We start from the raw sequence: 20,427 nt of genomic DNA on the forward strand, positions 1-20,427 counted from the left end.
AAGGCTGGTTCATGCAAAGAAATCAAAGTGAGCAACATAAGTAGAAGAATTAAACTGGGGTTTTACATTATTATTATGACAACAACTGTGTGAAGCAAGGAAATGCTAAAAGAAAAGTTCTGTCCATACATAAAGTGTCAACGTGTTCAGTCCCTCGGCAAACAAATGCTAACTAGCATATACGGTATTAACTAGTTAAACAACAGTATGCTTTGTTTCTCCTGTGAAATTACGTCATTCTGTTTTGCAAGGATTTCACATAACTTTTACTTTGCTCTTCACTTTTGTTCCTACCTCCCTCAACCATAATAGAGTTTCAGGTTTGAAAGGTCTGGAGCTTCAAAATACTGAAATTTTTAATTGCTAACTTGGTAAACTTCATATCCTCTAATCCTGTTCAAAGTATTTCTTTCACCACATGTAAATGAGAGAAACTTCACATGCCCTAAAGTTTCAGATATCAAAGTTTACTTCAATTATACCTGAGGTAATCCTATACAATATGTTGGGATGACAGGGATTGCAGCTAGGATTCTGTCGTTCCAACAAAACTTACCTGAAAGGTCTGTAAATCTCAGTGAATCATTTGGTACATACACTCTTGGGTCCAGGTGGGTTTCAGGTTGGTAGCTGGTAAGTTTGAATTCCAAGTTTCCACAGGAATGCTTACTGTCTCATTACTAAAGCTTTCACACTTTCCAGCATGAGACAGAGACTCTCTTTGTGTCTTAACACTTCTCAACAAAGGCTGAGAAAAGCTGTGCATCTTTATGGCTGAAGACTTGTAAGAACAGTTCAGACCAGTAACCACCAGTAAGGACAGCAGCACTGACCCCTGATCCTGCCCTGGGGTACCTGTGAGGGCTAAACGGCCTCTTGAGAGCTCTCCCAAACCTACTTTTATGACTATAAGATCAGTAACTAACTTCATACTTTCATACCAGATTACAAGATGACCTGAGTGTGTTGTGTAACGAGCCTGGGAGTCTTAAACAATACACCTTACATCCTGGCTTACTTGCATCAAAACAAAGGCTTCAGCCACCTCACAGTTGATCTGGAGGTGCCATAACTGGCACATCCAAGGTAACACATCTTTTGGATAAGGGCTGTCCTGAGATGCTCTAACAGAACCAGAAGGGAAGCAGAGGAGAAGAAGAGGAAGAGAAGATCTGTGAAGGACAAATATGAAGAAGTCATAATGGTAGATTTGAAAATAAGGGAAAAAACTTGAGTAGGGGTAGTAAAGATTTGCTGATGAAGGAAAAAAAAATACATACTTTGGTTTTGATTTAGAAATACAATCTCCCTAAAGGGTTGTGGAAAAAGGCAAACCAGTGGTGCTATAGCACTGAAGACAGAATAAGAAACTTTACCAAAAGTCAACTTGAGAAGACTGTTTAAAGGCTTCTGCACATTCATAAGACCAAAACCTAGTAACCTAGTATAACATCAACAGTATGATTTCTGTCCTCATTTTATATCTTTTTGCTGATTGGGGTGGGAGGGTGTTTGAGTCAAGTCAGCACAAATATAAACCTCTGCAATCCACAGATTCCTCCTTCATTAGTGAATTCAGCCTACTGATGCTTATCCTAACAGAGGAAAGCTGTGAACTTCCATCTGTGAATTAGCAGAAAAAACTACAACAGCACCATCAGAGACCTCTGAGTGTTGCCTCTCAACAAGAATCTTGAGGACTTAACCCAAATTATTTGCCAGGATATCGAGTATGTCACACAAGGTGAAAGAAGAGCTTGGTGCATCACAGCCTTAAGCACTAGCAACAAAATTGAATATTTATCAATACTGCAACTTTGATTAATTATAAGCCAACTTCAGATCTTGTTTCTAGTAGTCTGGGAATGTAAAAGAAGTCTGCAAGCCTAATTAAAGCATACACAAGGTGTTCCACAAATCACAAGGACAGCCTTACCTGAATGCATTGTACTTTTCCATATTTAACTGTATAGTACTACTTTGTGAATAATAAGCACAGTACTGAATCTAAAGCTAATTCATTGTAAATTGCATAAATGAAAAGATTATGAAAAAACATACATTTCTATTTCATTGTGATTTTCTATTTCCACACCTTAGCAAGTTACCCAACTCAAATTTACTTAAAACAACTCTTAGAGCCAAGAACACAAGAATGATGAAGGTTAGAAATGATGTCAAGGTTAAAAATAATGAAAGAGAAAAATCAACAAAACCTAAGTAAGGAACACCACTCAGAAGACTGAGGGAAAATGAGATTGCTGGTATATGGAAGTCAGGTGAAATTCAGGGTAAAATAAATTGATCAGGGATTCTCACTTACCTTTCTATAAAGCTTAACTGCCTCTATAAGGCTTTGTTTCACCTTCCAAGCTCTAACAAGTTTTAAACAATAGATAACTGTCTTATATGCAAAACTGAGATTCTGGTACCTGTGTTCACACTATATTTCTTCCTTGAAAATTTGCTGTTTCATTTGCCTAATTTACCTTTAGCAAGTATGAATGAAATTTTTTATTTAGCATTATTTTAAAAAAATATCTTTTCTCTGTAATAACAAATTCTGAGTACTGGGGCTGCACAATAATAAGTTGGAACATTTTTCTAAGAGAACATGATCCTCCTTCCCAGCCTCCATTTTTTATAGATCCACTCTAGCAAAATCACAGCAGAGTAAGTTAACATCAGGTCTGTATGGCCTGGGACAAAGGCTAATCTGGAATTAAAATGGATAATATGACTTATATAATATGGGGCCACAAAGAGGACAAACCCAGATGCATACTTATCTGTAGTTATTAAGCTCATGAATATCTTTATTATTTGTTTTAAAACATCTGCTTACCTACATCATGCAGAGAAACTAAGTAAACAAACATACAGCATACCTGTATTAGAGAGAGGTCCTCAAGCTGCAACCTGAAGAGGTAGTTTCTGGGGTTAAAAAAAATAGTAGACAGAAATTAATTGTTACTACTGTTTAAGTAAAAAAAATGTTACTAGTGTTTAAATAAAAACATAATTAATGAATACAAAAGACAGGAAAAAATTAAAAAGTGACTAGTAGTCAGGACGCTAATTTCTTTGAAGGACTATCTTAACATACAGCCCCTTGGGCTAAGGACTAAGGCAATTTTTAAAACAGATCTTCAGCTTGAAGGACTGGCTGCATATGAATGAAGTAGATATTTATACTGCATAAATGTACATCTGAGTCATTGCTCCAATCTTCCTTTATAATCAATGTGAAGAAATACTCAGTGCTTTGGCAGATTCACGTGACCAGTGTTAGATGCCTAAATAAGAATAAGATGACAGGCAGATTAAAGCTGTCCGTTTCTCTCCATAATGATGGGAACCTTACACAATTAGCTCAGACACAGATACATAAAGCTTGAAGCAAAGGATCCAAGTATGATAGAGTGTCTGTAGAAGCCACAGAGTTTTCATAATTCTGATTGAAGTCTGTCATACCCGGTCTAATTTCTTTGAAACCCAAGGATTTTTTTTCCACACAGAGCAGGAGCTAGCTACACACGAACCAAGCATATTTTTCAAAAGCCCATGCTTTTATTGCAAAAGGATTTCTCACTCCACTTTTTCTCTACAGCAGTATTGCTGCACCTACAGAACTTGGGAGGAGTTCAGGCAAACCATGAACAAGACATGATGCAAAGGCACTGCTTGAAACCTGGGGAAGTGGTGGGTTGGGATACTCAGAAAGGTGAGCATGCCCCACTGACCAAACCACTTCCTTCAGCACATACTGGTGCAATATATGTGCGCTATCACAACTCTTCCCAACTTACTGTGTCTACCTACTTAAAGCAACTGTCTTGTTACACCTGTTCTGATAAACCAGCTCTGTTGGTAGTGCTCATGGTATCAGTCCGTGACCCTCATAAAAATACCACACCATCTTTGAACCGATTTCAGCACATCCTTCTCTACTGCAGATGCTCTTTCGTGCTAGGTCTGTGGTAAGGCTCTTCCATGCTCCATTTCCATATTCCTCCTGCCCAATTTTTTTTCTTTCTCTCTTAGTTTCTTCTCACACCTCTTTTTCTTCTTTTCATTATGTCTTTTTTTTTTTTACTACATTTTCACATAGATAATATTCTTCAGTCCTCTTCTGCCTAATTTTTACCTTATTTAAAGTAATTCTGATTTTTCAATGCCACTACAGAGTGATTATGTTTTACAGATAAAAATAAAAAGGAAGACATTTTTGAAAGATTGATATTAATTACTTCAATTTTAATTTATTCACAACAAATCTGTAACATTAATTTCTAAGATTTCAATAAATTCACTTAAAGTAATAAAAAAACCAAACAACAAAGAGATGAGTAAATTTAAACTTTAAATGTAATTACTTGCAATATTCACAAATTATCTGCAGTATTACATCCATGCAACTGGCAGAAGTGTAATCCAAATTAAAATTAGGACACATTTTTTGAGATAATAATTTTAATTCTTTCCAAAGAGGTATGAGGTATTGTTAATTGGCATAGATGGTCAGAACCTGTTTACATAGAGTTTACAGCTGTATTAATTTTTTTTAAATTAGCCGGTGGAGGGGGAGGGAGAGGAACAAACCCAAACTGTGTGCAAAAAACAAAAAATATTTTTTTCAAAGCATGTATCTCAGAAACATGACCACTATCATGGTCAGCTTTATTTATGGACTCTGGGGTGCAGCTATGTGTATTTATTTATTGACTCCAGTACATATACATTCTACTTAAATTGTGGATGTACAGGAATGAGATCACTAGTCTGTCCTAGGAATATTGCTAAAGGGAGTTACTCAAAACGCAAGAGGCAGGCTATTAAGGGCAAGAATTCATGAGAAAGTAAAATAAAGACAGAATATTTGTTATTAGTGCAGATAAATCAGCACAAAGAAATAACTAAAATACTTGGTTTTGGGTCATGAAGAGGCCTGAAGTGGGCAAACAAAGAAAACAGTACACTGCAGGACGATGTTTACACAAAGCTTCATCCACGAGTTAGTTGACTTGAAAGACTTTCACTGAAATGTCAGGAAGCGATGTATATAGTCTTTCTAACCCATCTACGCTCTCTCTGTAAGGACAAAAAATACCTTCCCATCTGCAAAATATCTTGCTTAGAAGTATTCAGCAGGGAACATAAATACTTAGTCTGCTCCTCATCTCATTTCATAAAAGCTTCCATCAACCATCATTGATTGTGCTTCTTTCACTCCAGATATCAAAGTTAAAGAAACCTACAACTGCGCTGCTGTTGCAAATCTTTTTTCCACTTACAGAAACAGAACAACATTTTTCTTCCAGGGAAATTGAACTGCATCCTCAGCAGGTATAAACTGTTTTCTTAACTCGGTATCAGACTCACAGGAGTGGCATATAAATGCCCCATCTCACTCTACAAATAAATGCATTCTCTGTTGCAGCATATATGAGCAGACAGTCTGGTCTCACACTTTTAGTTTTCGGGTCAGTACTTCGCATAGTGTCATGTCAATCTCTATGCATACTTCATCTTGAGATATCTACTGAAGATTTATCACTGATGTGGCATTTTAAGATAGATTATCAAATTATTAATGTCTTTTCATGGTCTTTCATCCTGACATCATTTCAGCCCCATTAAAAAGTAAGCTATTGTCCAAAATTGTAAAAATTCTAAATTAATAAATACATACAGTGTCATCCTGAAGAAAAACAGAGGCTGAAAGTTTTGTCGGGTTTTTTTTCCTAGAAAAAGAGATTTGTATCTTACGCAGTAAAGCACAACACTTCTACCCATTAATATATCGAGTGTGGAATTAAAAATATTGACCCTATAAGTGTTAGGGGGACTAAAATGTCTATATTCATCTGAATGAGCCAAGAGCCAGAGCTAATTAGTGTACATTTTTCAACTTCCTGCGGCTGCCAATAACCAATTAAAATATTATTTTCAGCTTCATAAAGCCAGCAGAAAGAAAGTGTAATAAGAAGAAAAGCAATGTGCAAGACGTAGTAAAAGCATTACACCTTAGCAACACAGAGGTAAACCGGGCAAATGAACAGCACAGAGTGACTGTGACTACATAAATAATCCTAGGACAAGTGGCAAACTAGCACTCGAAGAGCAATCGGAGCTATTCCTACCTAAACATGCCCACTTCAGTAAAACTTGCAGGACAACATTTAGCTCTACAAATACCTGTTATGTTTGTTTAACGTTCTAAGGCATGCATCTCTAACATGCGAGAACTCATTCAAAAAGGACACATATGAGAAAAATCTAAAAAAAAAGATAAGCATGACAGTAAAAAAACCACACTGGAAATACGATATTAATAAATCTGGCAGTCCAACGAAAAAGTCAGTGCCAATTTTGATGACATGTGCAGAGCCACTATGCAGCTCACAAGACAGGTGACAATATTGAGATTATGCCCTGGACTGCTATTTTTCAACCTCTGTTTAGCTTTATTCTAGTGCATTTATGCTTTGAAGGCAACAACAGATGTGAAATAAAAATGACCAAGTACATTTCTGAAGCATAGATACAGACCTCTTAGCATGTAGGCCCGTCTCGTGTCCAAATACAGTGGTAATAAAAACAAGACAAATACAACTTTACATGCTGGAATTAAACTGATTTGACACTGGCGGTAATTGGTAAATTTGTTTCCATTTGGTGCTTAATGAATGAGGAAAGCAAATATGTTACATAAATCTGCAAACAGAAGGACACTGTAATGAGAAGAAAACACAACTAACTCTGAGATAAAGCAGCATCCTGTATTCCTTCAGATAGCCAGCAGGCAATAAGCATTTTGCTTTACATTCATAGCACTGAACTACTTTCTTAGCTGAACTATGATAACTAAAACCTGTTAATCAAGAGCCTGCTTAAACCCAATAGCAAAGACTTCCACTGATATCAGTGGGAACTGAGTGAAGCACCACAAAAAACATGTTCCATTCACCTCCTTGACGAGAATGTATTTCGATCTATTGCAGTGACTAAATTCAGCGTGACTACAGATAAAAGTATAAAACTAATCTTCCATATGTTCCTAAACAAGTCCATGTCAAAAATCAATTGAAAACACATAAAGATTCAGAAGTATAGCATGCTAGTAACGGTTGTTAAATCTAGCACTTTACCTTTTTTTTTTGTGAAACGGCAAGCTATAAAACGTGAATGCAACAACAATAAATACTGTTGCATCAAACGCAGACATGAATTAGAACATAAAAGTGGCACATACAGCTTAGGAAAACGTACTATAGATTAAGCTTTTGAAAAACTCCTAAGATAGCAAAAAAAACCTCCACCCCAAGCTCCCATATGCATATGCAATTGAAAGTCTGAATCAATAAATAGGGTTTGCAGAAAACTCAGAAACTCAAGGCCTGACCAGACATGCTGCCAGATCTCCTGGAAATAAACCAGTTGTCCTGGTTTCAGCTGGCATAGAGTTAATTTTCGTCTTGGTAGCCGGTATGGGGCTGTGTTTTGGTTGTAGGATGAGAACAATGTCGATGATACACTGATGCTTTGCTTCTTGCTAAGTAGTGCTAAGCTGTTGCTAAGTGGCGCTCACACTGGTCAAGGACTTTTCAGCTTCCCATGCTCTGCCGGGTGCACAAGAAGCTGGGAAGGAGCACAGCCAGGACAGCTGACCCAGGCTGGCCAAGGGGCTATGCCATACCATATGACGTCATGCTCAGTATAGGAGCGGGTGGGAGTTGGCCGGGGGAGGGGGGGGGGGCAACGATCGCTGCTTGGGGGATGTGCTGGGCATCGTCGGTGGGTGGTGAGCAATTGTACAGTGTATCGCTTGCTTTGTATTACTATTGTACTATTATTACTTGTTTTTATTATTATTGTTGTTATTACTATTACTACTGTTCTATTTTTATTTTACTTTAGTTATTAAACTGTTCTTATCTCAACCCACGAGTTTTCTCCTTTTACCATTCCAATTCTCTCCCCCATCCCACCGGTGGGGGAGTGAGCAAGCAGCGGCGTAGTGCTTAGTTGCTAGCCGGGGTTAAACCATGACACCAGTTAAAGATTCCTTCCTGTGCACTTCTTTCAATAAACTATTTCAGATGAAAGAAGAATATTTTATTCAATTTACTAGAAGAAAAAAATATTAAGACTGAAAATTAAAAGTATAAGCTCTGGAAGAATCAACTATTAAGCCAGAAGTCATGATTCCACAATCAAGACAAGAAAGTTTGGGGTAAAAGCCAATTCTAGTTCTACAGTGCAGTAAAATCAGCAATTGGAAATAAAACAAACAAACAAACAAAAAAAAAAAACAAAAAGAAATAAGAGTAGGAGGAAAGGAGATAATCAATATAAATAAAAAATTATGATGTAGAAAATTCATTTGGTTATATTAAAATACGAGAAGAAAAATATGTGAAAAAGCTAAGGATGATACATTGGAAATAAAAGAAACCTAATCCAAGTGGTCTAGTTGAACTATTACATGAAAATGGTCAAATTACAATAATGAAAAGCAGAATAGTCAATAAGTACTTTTTGTCTGCATTTTGCAGGAAATAGTTGTCTCAGCAAATGAGAATAATGAAATAAGTAGCTTACTGATAAACACTAAAGATGTGAAAACAGCATATACACAGAAATAAATATTTTCAGACTAGCAAGTCATGCTAATTCAACTTTAAAATCATGGTGAAGTGATTTTTGGTCGTCTTATTGCTCTTTTTTAATAATTTCTAAAATTACAGGCATTCTTGAGGAACGAAAGACTAACCATGTTTTATTAACATTCAAAAGGGCAAAAAGGAAGACTCAGGTGATCATAGGCTGACCAGTGAGACACTGAGCTTGGCAAACAGAATAAGAAAAACACTATTGGAGTCAGTTAGGAAGGAATCCCATTATAAACTAAATTAATTCACTCAAAGGTCCTGTAAAATCTGATTTCCTTCTCTGACGGTTGCTCCTCAGGATTAGCAAATCTTACTACATTCACTTCCCTGTGGCTCTACATACAGCCTCAGCAGCAACTAGAGATCCTAGAACGTAGCACTCCTGCACAGATTTCCAACAACAGCCGGGCATTGGTTCTATGTATTTCTTGCCATGGGCTTGTCCAGGAAAAAGCAGAAAGGCAATAGTGGCCTGTCTCTGCACCTCTGGAGCTCACTCTCCTCCTGAAGTCTCATCATACCATGTCATCTCAAACATGCATTACCATCTTCTGTTGGCCCCTGCTGCTTATACACAGCATCCAAGTCCCCCAGCTGGAGATGGCCTCAGAATATTTGTCACCTGTGCAACTCTGACACATGCAGATCAAGGCTTTTCTGAATATTATGCTTTAGACCAGACAAGTTTGTGAGCTTACTCAGCTATTTATTTAGTAAGGTGTTGTTGGGTTCAAATTTATCCTGAAATATCACCTCAACCAAAACGTTAACCCTGTATTTCATAACAGTGGCTGACCAAATCTTTAACACTTTTTAATGTTGCAATGCATATCTCAAAGTATATGCCCCCAGTTTTTACATTTGGGCAGATATGGCATATACTGTACAGTACTCACCCACATAAACAGCCATGCAAATCCTATGTGGTCTTGCTACCATTTCAATATTCAACATATTAGTCTTCTGTTTCTTTTCAAGATTAATTTGAAATTAAATTTAAATGCTGCTGTTATATCTCCTCCAAAAAACCAATAATGGGAATGGGCTTAAATAAACAGAAATTGTAGACAGTTCGCACCTTTTGTGGCCTCCTTTCCTACAGTAATCAACTTTGGCACATAAAGTTTGCTTGGGCTGATTTTTTTTCTGGGGGCGGTGGAGGGGGAAGGTAAATAGTCTAAGGTAGCCAAAGTTTGGACTTTTTCTTAAAATTTTATTATTTTATTAAGAAAAGAAACTGCAACAACAAAATGATCAAAAACTATGTAAGTGATCACATTAATGCTAAAGGTACTTGAAGGAGATAGTAAACTCGATGGCCCACATTTTCAAAGCCAGCCTTGAATTTCCCTCCTGTGATCATGCTGTCGTCCTCTGTTAGAGCCATTAGCTTCCAGTGGAGCCCTTCCCTTCAGTGGAAATTCAGAAGCAGGATGCATACCAGGGTAAGCACATGATGTCAACACATCTCTATATAAAATGCAATCTTGCTCCCATCAAATTTTGAGAGGTGAAGGTCATGTACACAGTACGCATCATTGCACTGTTAACTTTTCTGACAGTACTCTTGGAATGAGCACTGAGACCCACACGCCTACCTAGCATCCGAGCAGCCCTCTCACAACATGAGTGCAACCACTCAAGTGCATCCACAAGGGCTCTGGAGTAACTCATGCAAGGCACCAATGTTTCAGAGGCGGGGAGAGTCCTTCACAGCCCTGACTGCTGCTCCAAGTGGGATCTCTCTAGGATTTCTTCTATATCATGGTTATCAGCCTCTGGCCAGCTGGTAGCTCCCTGCCTTGCATTTCAGTGCCGTAAAGGCACACACAAGTAGACAAGTTCAGCAAGGACCAAACTGCTGGCAATGTAGGACAAAAACCATATGTTTGGACTAACATTCACTGCAGAAGAAAGGAGCAGCTAACTGACATGAGAACACAGTTTAACCAGGAACCAAGAGAAGGCATAAGTTGCCATATTCTGCAGCAGGACATGTACTACTGCTAGCACAGATCAAGTGTGTCATGACTTCAATTAAAGACAGGTACCTTCAGAACACCACTCATCTGATGTAACTTCTAAAGATGGCTTACTCTGAAATAGCAGTGTTCTCTGCCAAAGAAGTCCCATTTACCCGTGCCATTTCTCTTTTCATCTTACCCCAAGTCAACTCCAGGGCTCCTCTGATGATGCATCATGTTAGTACCACTAATTAAAATGGCAAGACGTTAAATCAACACAAGAGAATGAGTAATTTTTGTGGGGTAAGTGAATTGACTAGTGCTACTCTACAACCAGACTATTACCAGAGCTGATGCAAAGGAGGAGAAAATTGCATAGTGGAACAAGGCATGAGCAGGAGAGGTACAAAGCATTAGCTTTTAAAAACATTTAGGAACCCATTAGGCAATGTAGGAAAGAGAAGCAGTAGGGGGAGAAAGACCTTCCTCTTTCCGCAGCAGTAGGATGATAATTTCTCTTAGATTTAACATTAAACCATACCTTAGATTAGATCAGATCAGTGGAAGGACAGACATTGATTACCCTGAACCAAGTGTTAGAGGAGCAATAAAACCCAGATGGATGTTCAAAGAACATATCACTAATTCCTGGTGCCTGTATATTCTCCCAATATGTAGTGCTCAGAGCAACTCATTAACAAGAAGCTCTCAGATTCTCATGTTGGGAGTAGACAACAGCAAGAAGCAAACATGTACAGTTATGTATTCCTTTATTAGAGATTCTTAAACCACTGTTAATGAATCCTTTAATTTGCCTTTCTGTTATTATGGCAAGTAGTGGTAATGGTTCAAATTAATGTTCCCAAACACACATCTAATTAAGTGAAAAGGCATACTGTTACAGCCCTTCATCAGCAAGATAAGGAGTGACTGAGGCAGTAAGCCACATCAAGGCAAGTTATAACCCTCAAAGCAAGTTTAATTAACTTGCAGGAGAACATACAGGAGAAAGCCACCATTATGAGGATGCTCTATGTAAAAAATAATGTAAGATATGTCTAAATATATATTATACAATTTTAAAAAAAAGTTGAATAGCTTTGAGACCCATTTCTGATAGTAACTATATAATTTTAAAGTATAGCTGAACTAGCCCAACTTGAATTTTAAAGAATAAATTACCACATCTTAAGAATGAACTCCAGCTAGGCTCCTACCAGTTCATCATTTCAAGCACAGGAGGCTTGGGAGGAGGAGGATTACTTCATTTTCCCTTTAAACAAACAAGTTTCTTCTGACACAATTCTTCTTGCATGGTCTGAATAAAACCATTAAGAAAAAAAAAAAAGTCACCAAAAAAAAAGAGAAAAAAGAATGGATAAAAAGGAAAATGTAACGAATTATTTTGAACCTCAACATTTTTGCCCCAACCTACTGGGTTTGAGACATGCTTCTAGTTGACTCTTGTTTTACCAAAATGGCTGGAACACTTTTAACAATTTTTGATTTATAAAAACTAGAGCTGATAAGTGTTTAGTGCATTGTCAGGGAATGAGGAGAAAAAAAGGCAATGCTCTATATGCCAGGGCAATTCAGACACCACTATATCCTTCCCTTGAGCTGGTCTTTTCCCCCCCTCAATTGACCTTTCCAAGAGAGAAACAAAGAAAACGCTGCAGGACATATGGCAAAGTGCTTCCACATAGGAAAAGAAGGCAAGGTTGTTCTTGGGGAAATCCATGAATCTCCATGCTTACTGGCATCTCAAAATACAGAAATCATTATCATATTTGATTAGATGCTAAGTCAGTCCACTAAATAACACACAGAGAAATATTCATCTGAATATTTTATCAGGATTATCAGAATAAGACAAACAAGCAGTCTCTCATTTCCTTGAGTTTACTGAGGAGCTAATGCCATGAGAGTAATCCTTCACTGCTGCCACTTAATTATAAAAGTAAATTCTGCCCTGCCATATGGGTTGTTTTTTTTTTTTTTTTTGAAGAAAACAAATGAATTCTCTAGAAGGTTTCAGACTGCAAGAGAACTCATTTATTTTTATCTGTCAGGTCATATGTGATGCTAAGTACAATGCCTGGGGAAAATTTTAAAGATACAGTTTCATGGGAACATAGCTACATTGCCCTGTGTCAAAAGCCAATAGTCTTCGTAATGTACTAACAACTGGTTTACATCCATACTGAATTTAGTCTGTATAGTTTCTCATTAATCTATTTTCTTTTTTTTCCATTTTACATAAACGTATAATCTCATACAATTTAGCACATACCTATTCAGAAAAAAAGTTCCTTCTACATTAAATCTAGACCCATTTGACATAACACTGAAAAGTCTGTCACATTCTTCAAATGCAAATTTTGAAACCCAGCAACTGTAATAAAAATCATTCTTCTTCCCTTAATTCAGCTTCATAAATTGAACTGTAGTCTTTGCTTGTCCTCACTCTGCACTTTAGGCTGTTTGATCAAAGTCAGGCAAGATAAATTTCTCCCTCTGCCTTTTCCCCTGTCTGTCCCCACCCCCTCCACCCCACTCCCCCATTTCGCAAAGCTATCTAAATGATTTTTTCTACGTGGATGATTTGTGCAAAAATGTCCCAGGCAAGCAGGGCAACTGTAGGTTGTTACTGAGATCCAGGCTAACTCATCAGTCGTTTTAGAAGATATTTGTCTCCCTCTGAAGCCCTTGCCAATGGTACACATATATCTCCTTTTTCACAGCAGATTGATGGAAGACCAAATGACACTGTTTTAAAACAAAAGTATTACAACATTCACGCTTCATATCCAATATATGTTATTAAGCAGACCTGTTACACTGGAAGGCGTTAATGATTGTCAAGTGACTCTGACACAAAGACAAGTGCAAGCCTCATTAAACCTGAAAGTTGTGCTAGCTCCTTTTACAATTAAAACAGGAGGTATAATTGAACCTGTACTGTATAGCAATATTCAGAAACTAAAGCAGTAGCTACTCAAAGGCATTGGACTTCATGGTAGGAAATGTATATGAGTGTGACCTAAGAAATAAAGACACTTCCCACAGCTGAGGTACAGGATTTGTGAGGAATTTGAAAGGTGAACAACAAAACAGGCTGCAGTTACTTGTTTCTATTGCGTTCAGAGACACGTGACTGTGCACACTCCAGAAACAAGCCAGACTGAGCCAAAACCAAACTTCATTTGGATCAGTAGTCTCTCCCCCTAATGGGGGTGGTGGGAGAGGAAAAGAGAGGGGTAGCTCCAAATCTTAGGCAACTCCTCAGCGCAAGGGAAATACCGGTGCCAGGGTGGACTGGATGATTGAAGTGAATGTGTGTGCTAGTACTGGAGTAGTAACATTTGTAGATCTCTGCAGATGGTGTAAGGAAACTGAAATAAGGCTAGGAGACTTCAAATTAATCAACTCAAGACCTATAGGAGAACTGGACATTTTGCAGAACAAAATAAAATATCAACCAGAGACTTCTCACAAGGACTGGAAGACAACCTGCAGAGGCAGGGGAGGAGGGGAGGGCAGATAAAATTGTAAAAAATTTATTTTTGCTCAGCAACTACAGAACACCCGCAGACAGGAGAAGACCACCTTTATTTCCCAAACTGGACAAGCAAGACTAATCTTAGCAATATAGGACTAGTAATTACCTTCCCAGTCATTGCCTATGGTGAATACTATAGAATAATGTCCCTGTCATATATTCAGAGAACTCTGTCTCAAAAATATATCTGTTCTTGTTTGGTTCGCACTGCTAAAATGTGACAAAACTCGTTGTTTCTTGACTAAATTACCCATGGCCAACTTAAACTGATTTGGTTTTCTGCCAACACTACTGTGTAGTTTATACAGCTATTTCCTTCCCTAGATGTACCTGCTGATGGATTTATGGGCAGGCACTGCACACACGCTCAGCCTTTGTTTTCCTGCACTACAATTCCAGCCCTCTTCATTTGCCTTTTAGCAGCCCTTCCCTACATCTCTTTCTAATTTCAGTTAACCTTGTTTAAGCATATATAAGCAGAATAATACACACTACTACAGTTTAAAGTCTCCCAAGAACCTTGGCAACGATACCCATAGTTCTCTGTCACTACAGGAGACACCTTTTGAGGCATCATCAGATCATATCTGTCTTTTTACGTAGCTGCATGACATTGGCAGCTCCCAATAGGAATCCAGTCTGGATCCCAGCTGGGATCTTCGCTACCTTGCTTATGAAGACAAACAAGTCATGAACCTCTTTAGAAGCTGTAGAACTTCAAAAATGGAAGAGAATCACCCACAGTGAATATCAGTGATGGAAAAGGGATTTAAGAATTTCCAATAGTGTCAAATTTTCACAACACTATTTTGTTTGGTTTCTAAGACAGAGAAATTTGGGGGAAGAATTCACTAAACTCCACTAAGGTGAAAAAAAAAATCAATTATAAACTTAAGCTGAGCCAGGACACAGCTCCTGGCTATGAAAATCATTCCTCATCATTCCTCTGGTTTCAAAGAACACCATCTTACTAAAGCAGAAGCCTAGAGGTGCAAGCATCACCCCCCGTTTTGGTAGCTTTGTCACGTGTCACATCGCACATTTCCCTTCTCTACCACTGATTGGGTAGAGAAGGGAAAACCATGTTAGAGGGCTACAAATTATCATTTTCACAACTGAACAGGAACTTTTAACTGTTCAGATCTTACTGAAATCACATTGCACACAGTTATCAGTTTTTCAGTACTGAAGTGTTAGTTAGAATATTTTAAGAGAAATAACTGTGTATCAAAAGATATTTCACCAGGGAGGAGTAATTAACACTGTATTCTCCTCACTGTCTTTATGAGAGCACACCTGGGGCTTAGGACAGAAAATTAATTATTCTAACTGCTCTTCAGATATGTGAATCCTGTGAGGCAGATGTACAAGAAACTTGTACTAAAATTTTATCCACAGGCCATAGCACAAGTACAGTAATATCAATGCTCTGTTCAGATGGCCCTGGGTGAAAGGTAACTACAAACAGTGCGTTAAGAAAAAAAAACCATCAGTGCAGCCAGCTGAGACTATGAAAGGCTGCAAACATCACTCCTGCAAACGAGCAGAAAACTCAACATCATATTCAGAATGAACGGATTCATTCTACATGGTAGCGGGTACTACATGCAAAAGGTGCATAATCAGTAAGATCAACACTTGCATTTTTGGGACTACAGCACCCTGACAACTGGTTGCTAGTCTCTGAATCTATGACTCCATGACATACAATGACTTTCACCATATAGTCTGGCACAATGCTTCAAGAGAAAAATGTGTAGTGAAACAGATATATTAATATCAATAATATGTGCAATTAGAGAAACCTGCTGGCAAGTGCAGTCATTCTAAAGTGAGTTCTCCATGGCCAAACACAACAGCGTTGTAGAAAAGCTTAGAATTGAGAATGGAAATGCAGAATAGGAAAGGAAACGAATAACAGCCAGCTATATTGGACTGTGGAAAATAAAGATTTCTGTTGTGATTTTAAAAACACTAAATATTTTTCATTTTGCAATTTTAGCCAGAACAAGAGACATAAGGCTCTGAAGCAGCATTAACTTATAGAGAAAGCAAATGGATCCTATTGCTTTTACTGTATTGCTTCTTTTGCAAAAGGCAGAATTGGCAGCTGGCATTTTTTCTTAGTCACTGACTATTCAACAAAATCATCCAAAGCTTTTCCCATAGTGATTCAAAAGACTTCATCAAAATCACACATTTAAATGAGCATATTCTTTGCTGAGATTTGGAGCCCAGATGAACAGTACAGAGAAAAAAAAGAGAGGAGGGAAAAAAATAATTTTTTTTCATTGCTTATTGAGATCTATACAGTGTGCATCGATCCAACACACAATTCTATGGGACTGAGGACAGGCTCAGACAGCTTTTACACTGTCTGTACGGAACAGTGCCAGCTGACAGCCTCATGCCTCATTTCATTTGGCAGCTTACAGAATAGAAAAATCAACATGAGTGCACAGGATATCCCACTTCAGGTGGGCTAGAAACAAATATATCTCTCCATACTCAGAAAGTTGTGCCCCTGTAGCTAAGCAACTTACATTGGCACATGGAAAAAAAGTTTTCTCGCATCTTATGACTGTGTATTTTGAACCTCATTTTCAACTAAGAAAAAAATTTGAAAACAGAAGTACATTCCAATGCTAAATCTAACAGAAAAATGAAGTGACTAGAACTTCATTAATTCAAGAGTAAAATATATTCAGAGCGCAAATTTAAATAATAAGTTTAGATGGTTAAAATTTTTTGCCAACCAATATGTTTTACTATACTTCATATGCTAAGAAAAAAAAAATGGTGTTCAAGGACTGTCACTGCTTCAATGCTGACACCTAAAATAGTGTCACTGTTGATCACAGCTTGCAAAGTACTGTCCTACTGTGCAAAAATTATAATTATCGACTTCACCACTAATTCTGCAGTCTTTAACAAATCATTCCTGGCATTGTACTGAATAAGTATTAGAATTATCCAAGCACAAAGAGCCGTATTGAGTAGCCAAATTTGGGATCATCATAAGTTTTATGCTATGGTAACTTTTGAAACATTGTCATACAGCATCTGCCTGTTCTACTCCATGCATCCGAAGTTTGAGAGTACTCCAGGACAGTCTTCTTAAAAATGAGAATAGTGTAAGCTATTAGGATCCTTGATACCAGGCAGTCCATCTTTTAACTTTGGTCAGGAATAAGAGAAATAAACAAACAATGTTCAGCTTAGTGAGTCTGGAAGGCAAGGGAGTCACACGAGAGCAAGCTGATGTTAGAATTAGGCTCAATATCACTTATCAACAAAGAACAAATCCAGTCTGATGCAACATGAAAAGAAAATAGATTTCTCACCTTGCTCCAGCAATAAGCTCTTTTTGTCCTGGGTCAAACGTCAACTGTGAGAAGTCCACAGCATCTTCTGCTCTGAACACATGTAACCAAGGGGCAATTTCTAAAAACAATCAAGAAATACAACTGTTACTGTAAATGTCATAGATGTAGAACATCAGGTAGCCAACATCACATTTGCAGATACTGTGGGGTTGCAAGTTTTCTCAGTATGGTCCTCTAAGGAAACATAGGAGACTTTTACCATCATACCACGTAATTTACACTACAGGCCTGTAAAATATATAGACCCAATACACGCTTGAATGAAGTATTCAAATTTTGGTCTGATTTATAAGCCAGATGTGTTTTTCCTCCTTAGGTAAAGCAGAAAACACCACAGTACAACTGCAACCCACTGGTACATATTCAAGTGAAGTCAGATTAATTTTCCATGCATCAGAAGCAGCTGAGGACTAGGAGGTTTGTTTTTTTTGCTTTGTTCTTTAAAAAAGGACCCGATCAAGTGGAAAACAATGAGAAAAATAAGCAAATTTGACTTTCCATCATTTTCACAATAAAAAGGTTGAGACATGAGGGCTGAAAAAGGGAAAATGCTTGACGTTCAGGTCAACTTGTTTTTTTAACCTGCCTTTCTCAGACCAATTTAGTGCTACATAAAACAGGGCAGACAAGTGGGTGAGTTGCTGAAAATCAGCAAGGAGCATTATTTGTATTCAGAATACGAATCTATTCCTCCTTTCAAAGTTAAACACACATAAATAACCGCACACCAAATACTTAAATATTTGCATTATTAGTAGTTATTTTTGCATTCATATCACTAGTTGGATACACAACAGTGTGGCTATATGAACACAAATATTGTTCTGGGAACACAGCATTTTTTTGGTTTTTTTGCACAGACACACACAATACATAAAGTTGCTGTAATGATATAAATGGTTCTTTTAAAAAAGTGCAGTTGTGCAAAAGCCTCATCCTCTAGAGTTTCTCTCCCAATTCTCAGGATAATGAAGCATTTTTCTTTTTTTTTTTTTTTTTTTTTTTAATGTAGTCACAAAACAGTGGTCTGGGACATATGTGAAAGGTGAAGAGGGCTGTATGATATATGTATGGCACAACTGGCTGTGGAACTTTCTATTTGAAGACTATAGATGTGAAACAGCCAATAAAAAGACCGAAGGTGAGCACATGGTCATGACCATTTAGAATACAGAGACAATATCAACCCCCCTGAGAGTGCTGTGGCAGTGTAATTTTTGATGCTGGTATCACCAGTTGCAGCTCAGGTTGCCAACACCCATTCTAAGCTCCCTTCTTCGCTCATGAGCATATTTCTCCTTTTGGAAATGTCTGGGTTCAAATAATCCATGTCTGGTGCCTGTTTCAGGATGATTTGCTCCTAATTTAAATATTAAAGTTTCAGCACAGGTAGGTCATCCATTCCTAAGGAGAGGGCCCAGGAGAAAAATGTTATTCTGTGTCAAAACGTGTTCAGCCATTGCAGAGGACCATTAAATGCACTGTGCAGAAGCTGTAGCATTGTATACTTTGGAAAAACAGATGGGAACATGCCATAGAATCACTTGGGTGTCAGAAAACTAACTTCTGCATTTTTAATGACAGCTTGTATGCATCTGGGCAATTTCAGGCCTGTAATGCCAGTTCGTACATGTTCTGCAGAACTTGTAGCTAAATTCACTGTTGATTCCATCTGCACTGCACAGGTTCTCAAATCAGGGTCTGAACACTGGGTGGGAAAGGGGATGGGCCCACATGTTAGACAACTATGATTATAGCTGCCATTAGCTACTACTGCAGATGCTGTGCATAGAACCTAGTAGGATTCCGTAGGAGGAAAAAAAATATACACACACACATACATATGTTATAGGCCTGTGTAGCTTTATACATACTTACTTATCTATTTATATTTATATATATATGAGGCATTTCTTAACTTTTTTGTACTTGATTTTGAAACCTTAACTTTTCAGTCATGCATTTTGTATGAAACAAAGTTATAAAAAGTTGAGAAATTAGGTAGGACATGAAGATGAGGAAATCCAGATGTAAGTCTTGAAGAATCTCACTCACTTACAAAAAAAAAGAAAGGAAAAATAAAGTTAAATAAAATTATGTTTATCAGTTTATGACACAGAATATGCACGTGGTGTTCACAAACCCCCCCCACACACACACACACACTCCTAACCAGAAACAGCTCTCAGTTCTGAGAGATGCAGAGAGGCTACTTTTCCTTGTATCAAGCACTGTGACTAGGACAGAAATGGATGTTAAACCATCTCATAAAGTAGCAGAAATTCAGATAAAATCATAATACTGCCGAATAACTGATAAAACCACAGAACAAATATCCTACGGAAAAAATCAGGGCTTTAAAGACAGAATAGAGGACCCAGGCTGGGAGTCCAACCAAGCCAGTGGGCAGAGGTCACAAGAGGGGCTGGAAAGACAACCCAGGACATGGGTTTAGTCCCTTGGCTGCTATGTTCCCCTTCCACATGGTTGCACAAGCCATGGGAAGTGCTGCCTCACACATACAGGGAATTTGCACTCTTTGAGATGGCAGCCACGGCTCCCTGGGCTCTCTCTGTCTATGCTCACACCCAGAGGTTTCTGCCTCTGAGGTACAATCTTGCAGAATCACACACAAGTCTACTCCTAAACTGCCAAAGTACAACTCAGGCTATCAATGTTAACAATTCAAATGCTAACATTCAATTTGTATTGCTGTGTGCAAATATGCAGAGCTGAAAACGCCACTGGCTCAGCAGCAGATCTGCACACAGATAAATTCAGACCCGCTGTGGAAACAGCAGTCTCGGAAAGAGAGACAAAGCAAGCAGGTGAGAACGGGA

At 38.0% G+C, this 20,427-nt stretch overlaps 1 protein-coding gene across 6 annotated transcripts in view; it reads right to left on the minus strand.

The window, feature by feature from the left end:
* SEMA5A (semaphorin 5A) overlaps positions 1 to 20,427 on the minus strand; it is a 354,504-nt gene that overhangs the window by 208,431 nt on the left and 125,646 nt on the right. For all 6 annotated transcript variants that reach the window (XM_087760523.1, XM_087760512.1, XM_087760495.1 and 3 more), the window contains 2 exons: positions 17,546 to 17,645; positions 2,889 to 2,934 (listed from right to left, as the gene is read on the minus strand). In XM_087760523.1, the coding sequence (XP_087616649.1) occupies positions 2,889 to 2,934; positions 17,546 to 17,645 (146 nt within the window). The remainder of the gene's footprint in view (positions 1 to 2,888; positions 2,935 to 17,545; positions 17,646 to 20,427) is intronic.

Source organism: Nipponia nippon, unplaced genomic scaffold, assembly GCF_047370975.1.
Source record: "Nipponia nippon isolate SJK-2023a ecotype South Korea unplaced genomic scaffold, ASM4737097v1 scaffold_1, whole genome shotgun sequence".
NCBI classification, from domain to species: domain Eukaryota; kingdom Metazoa; phylum Chordata; class Aves; order Pelecaniformes; family Threskiornithidae; genus Nipponia; species Nipponia nippon.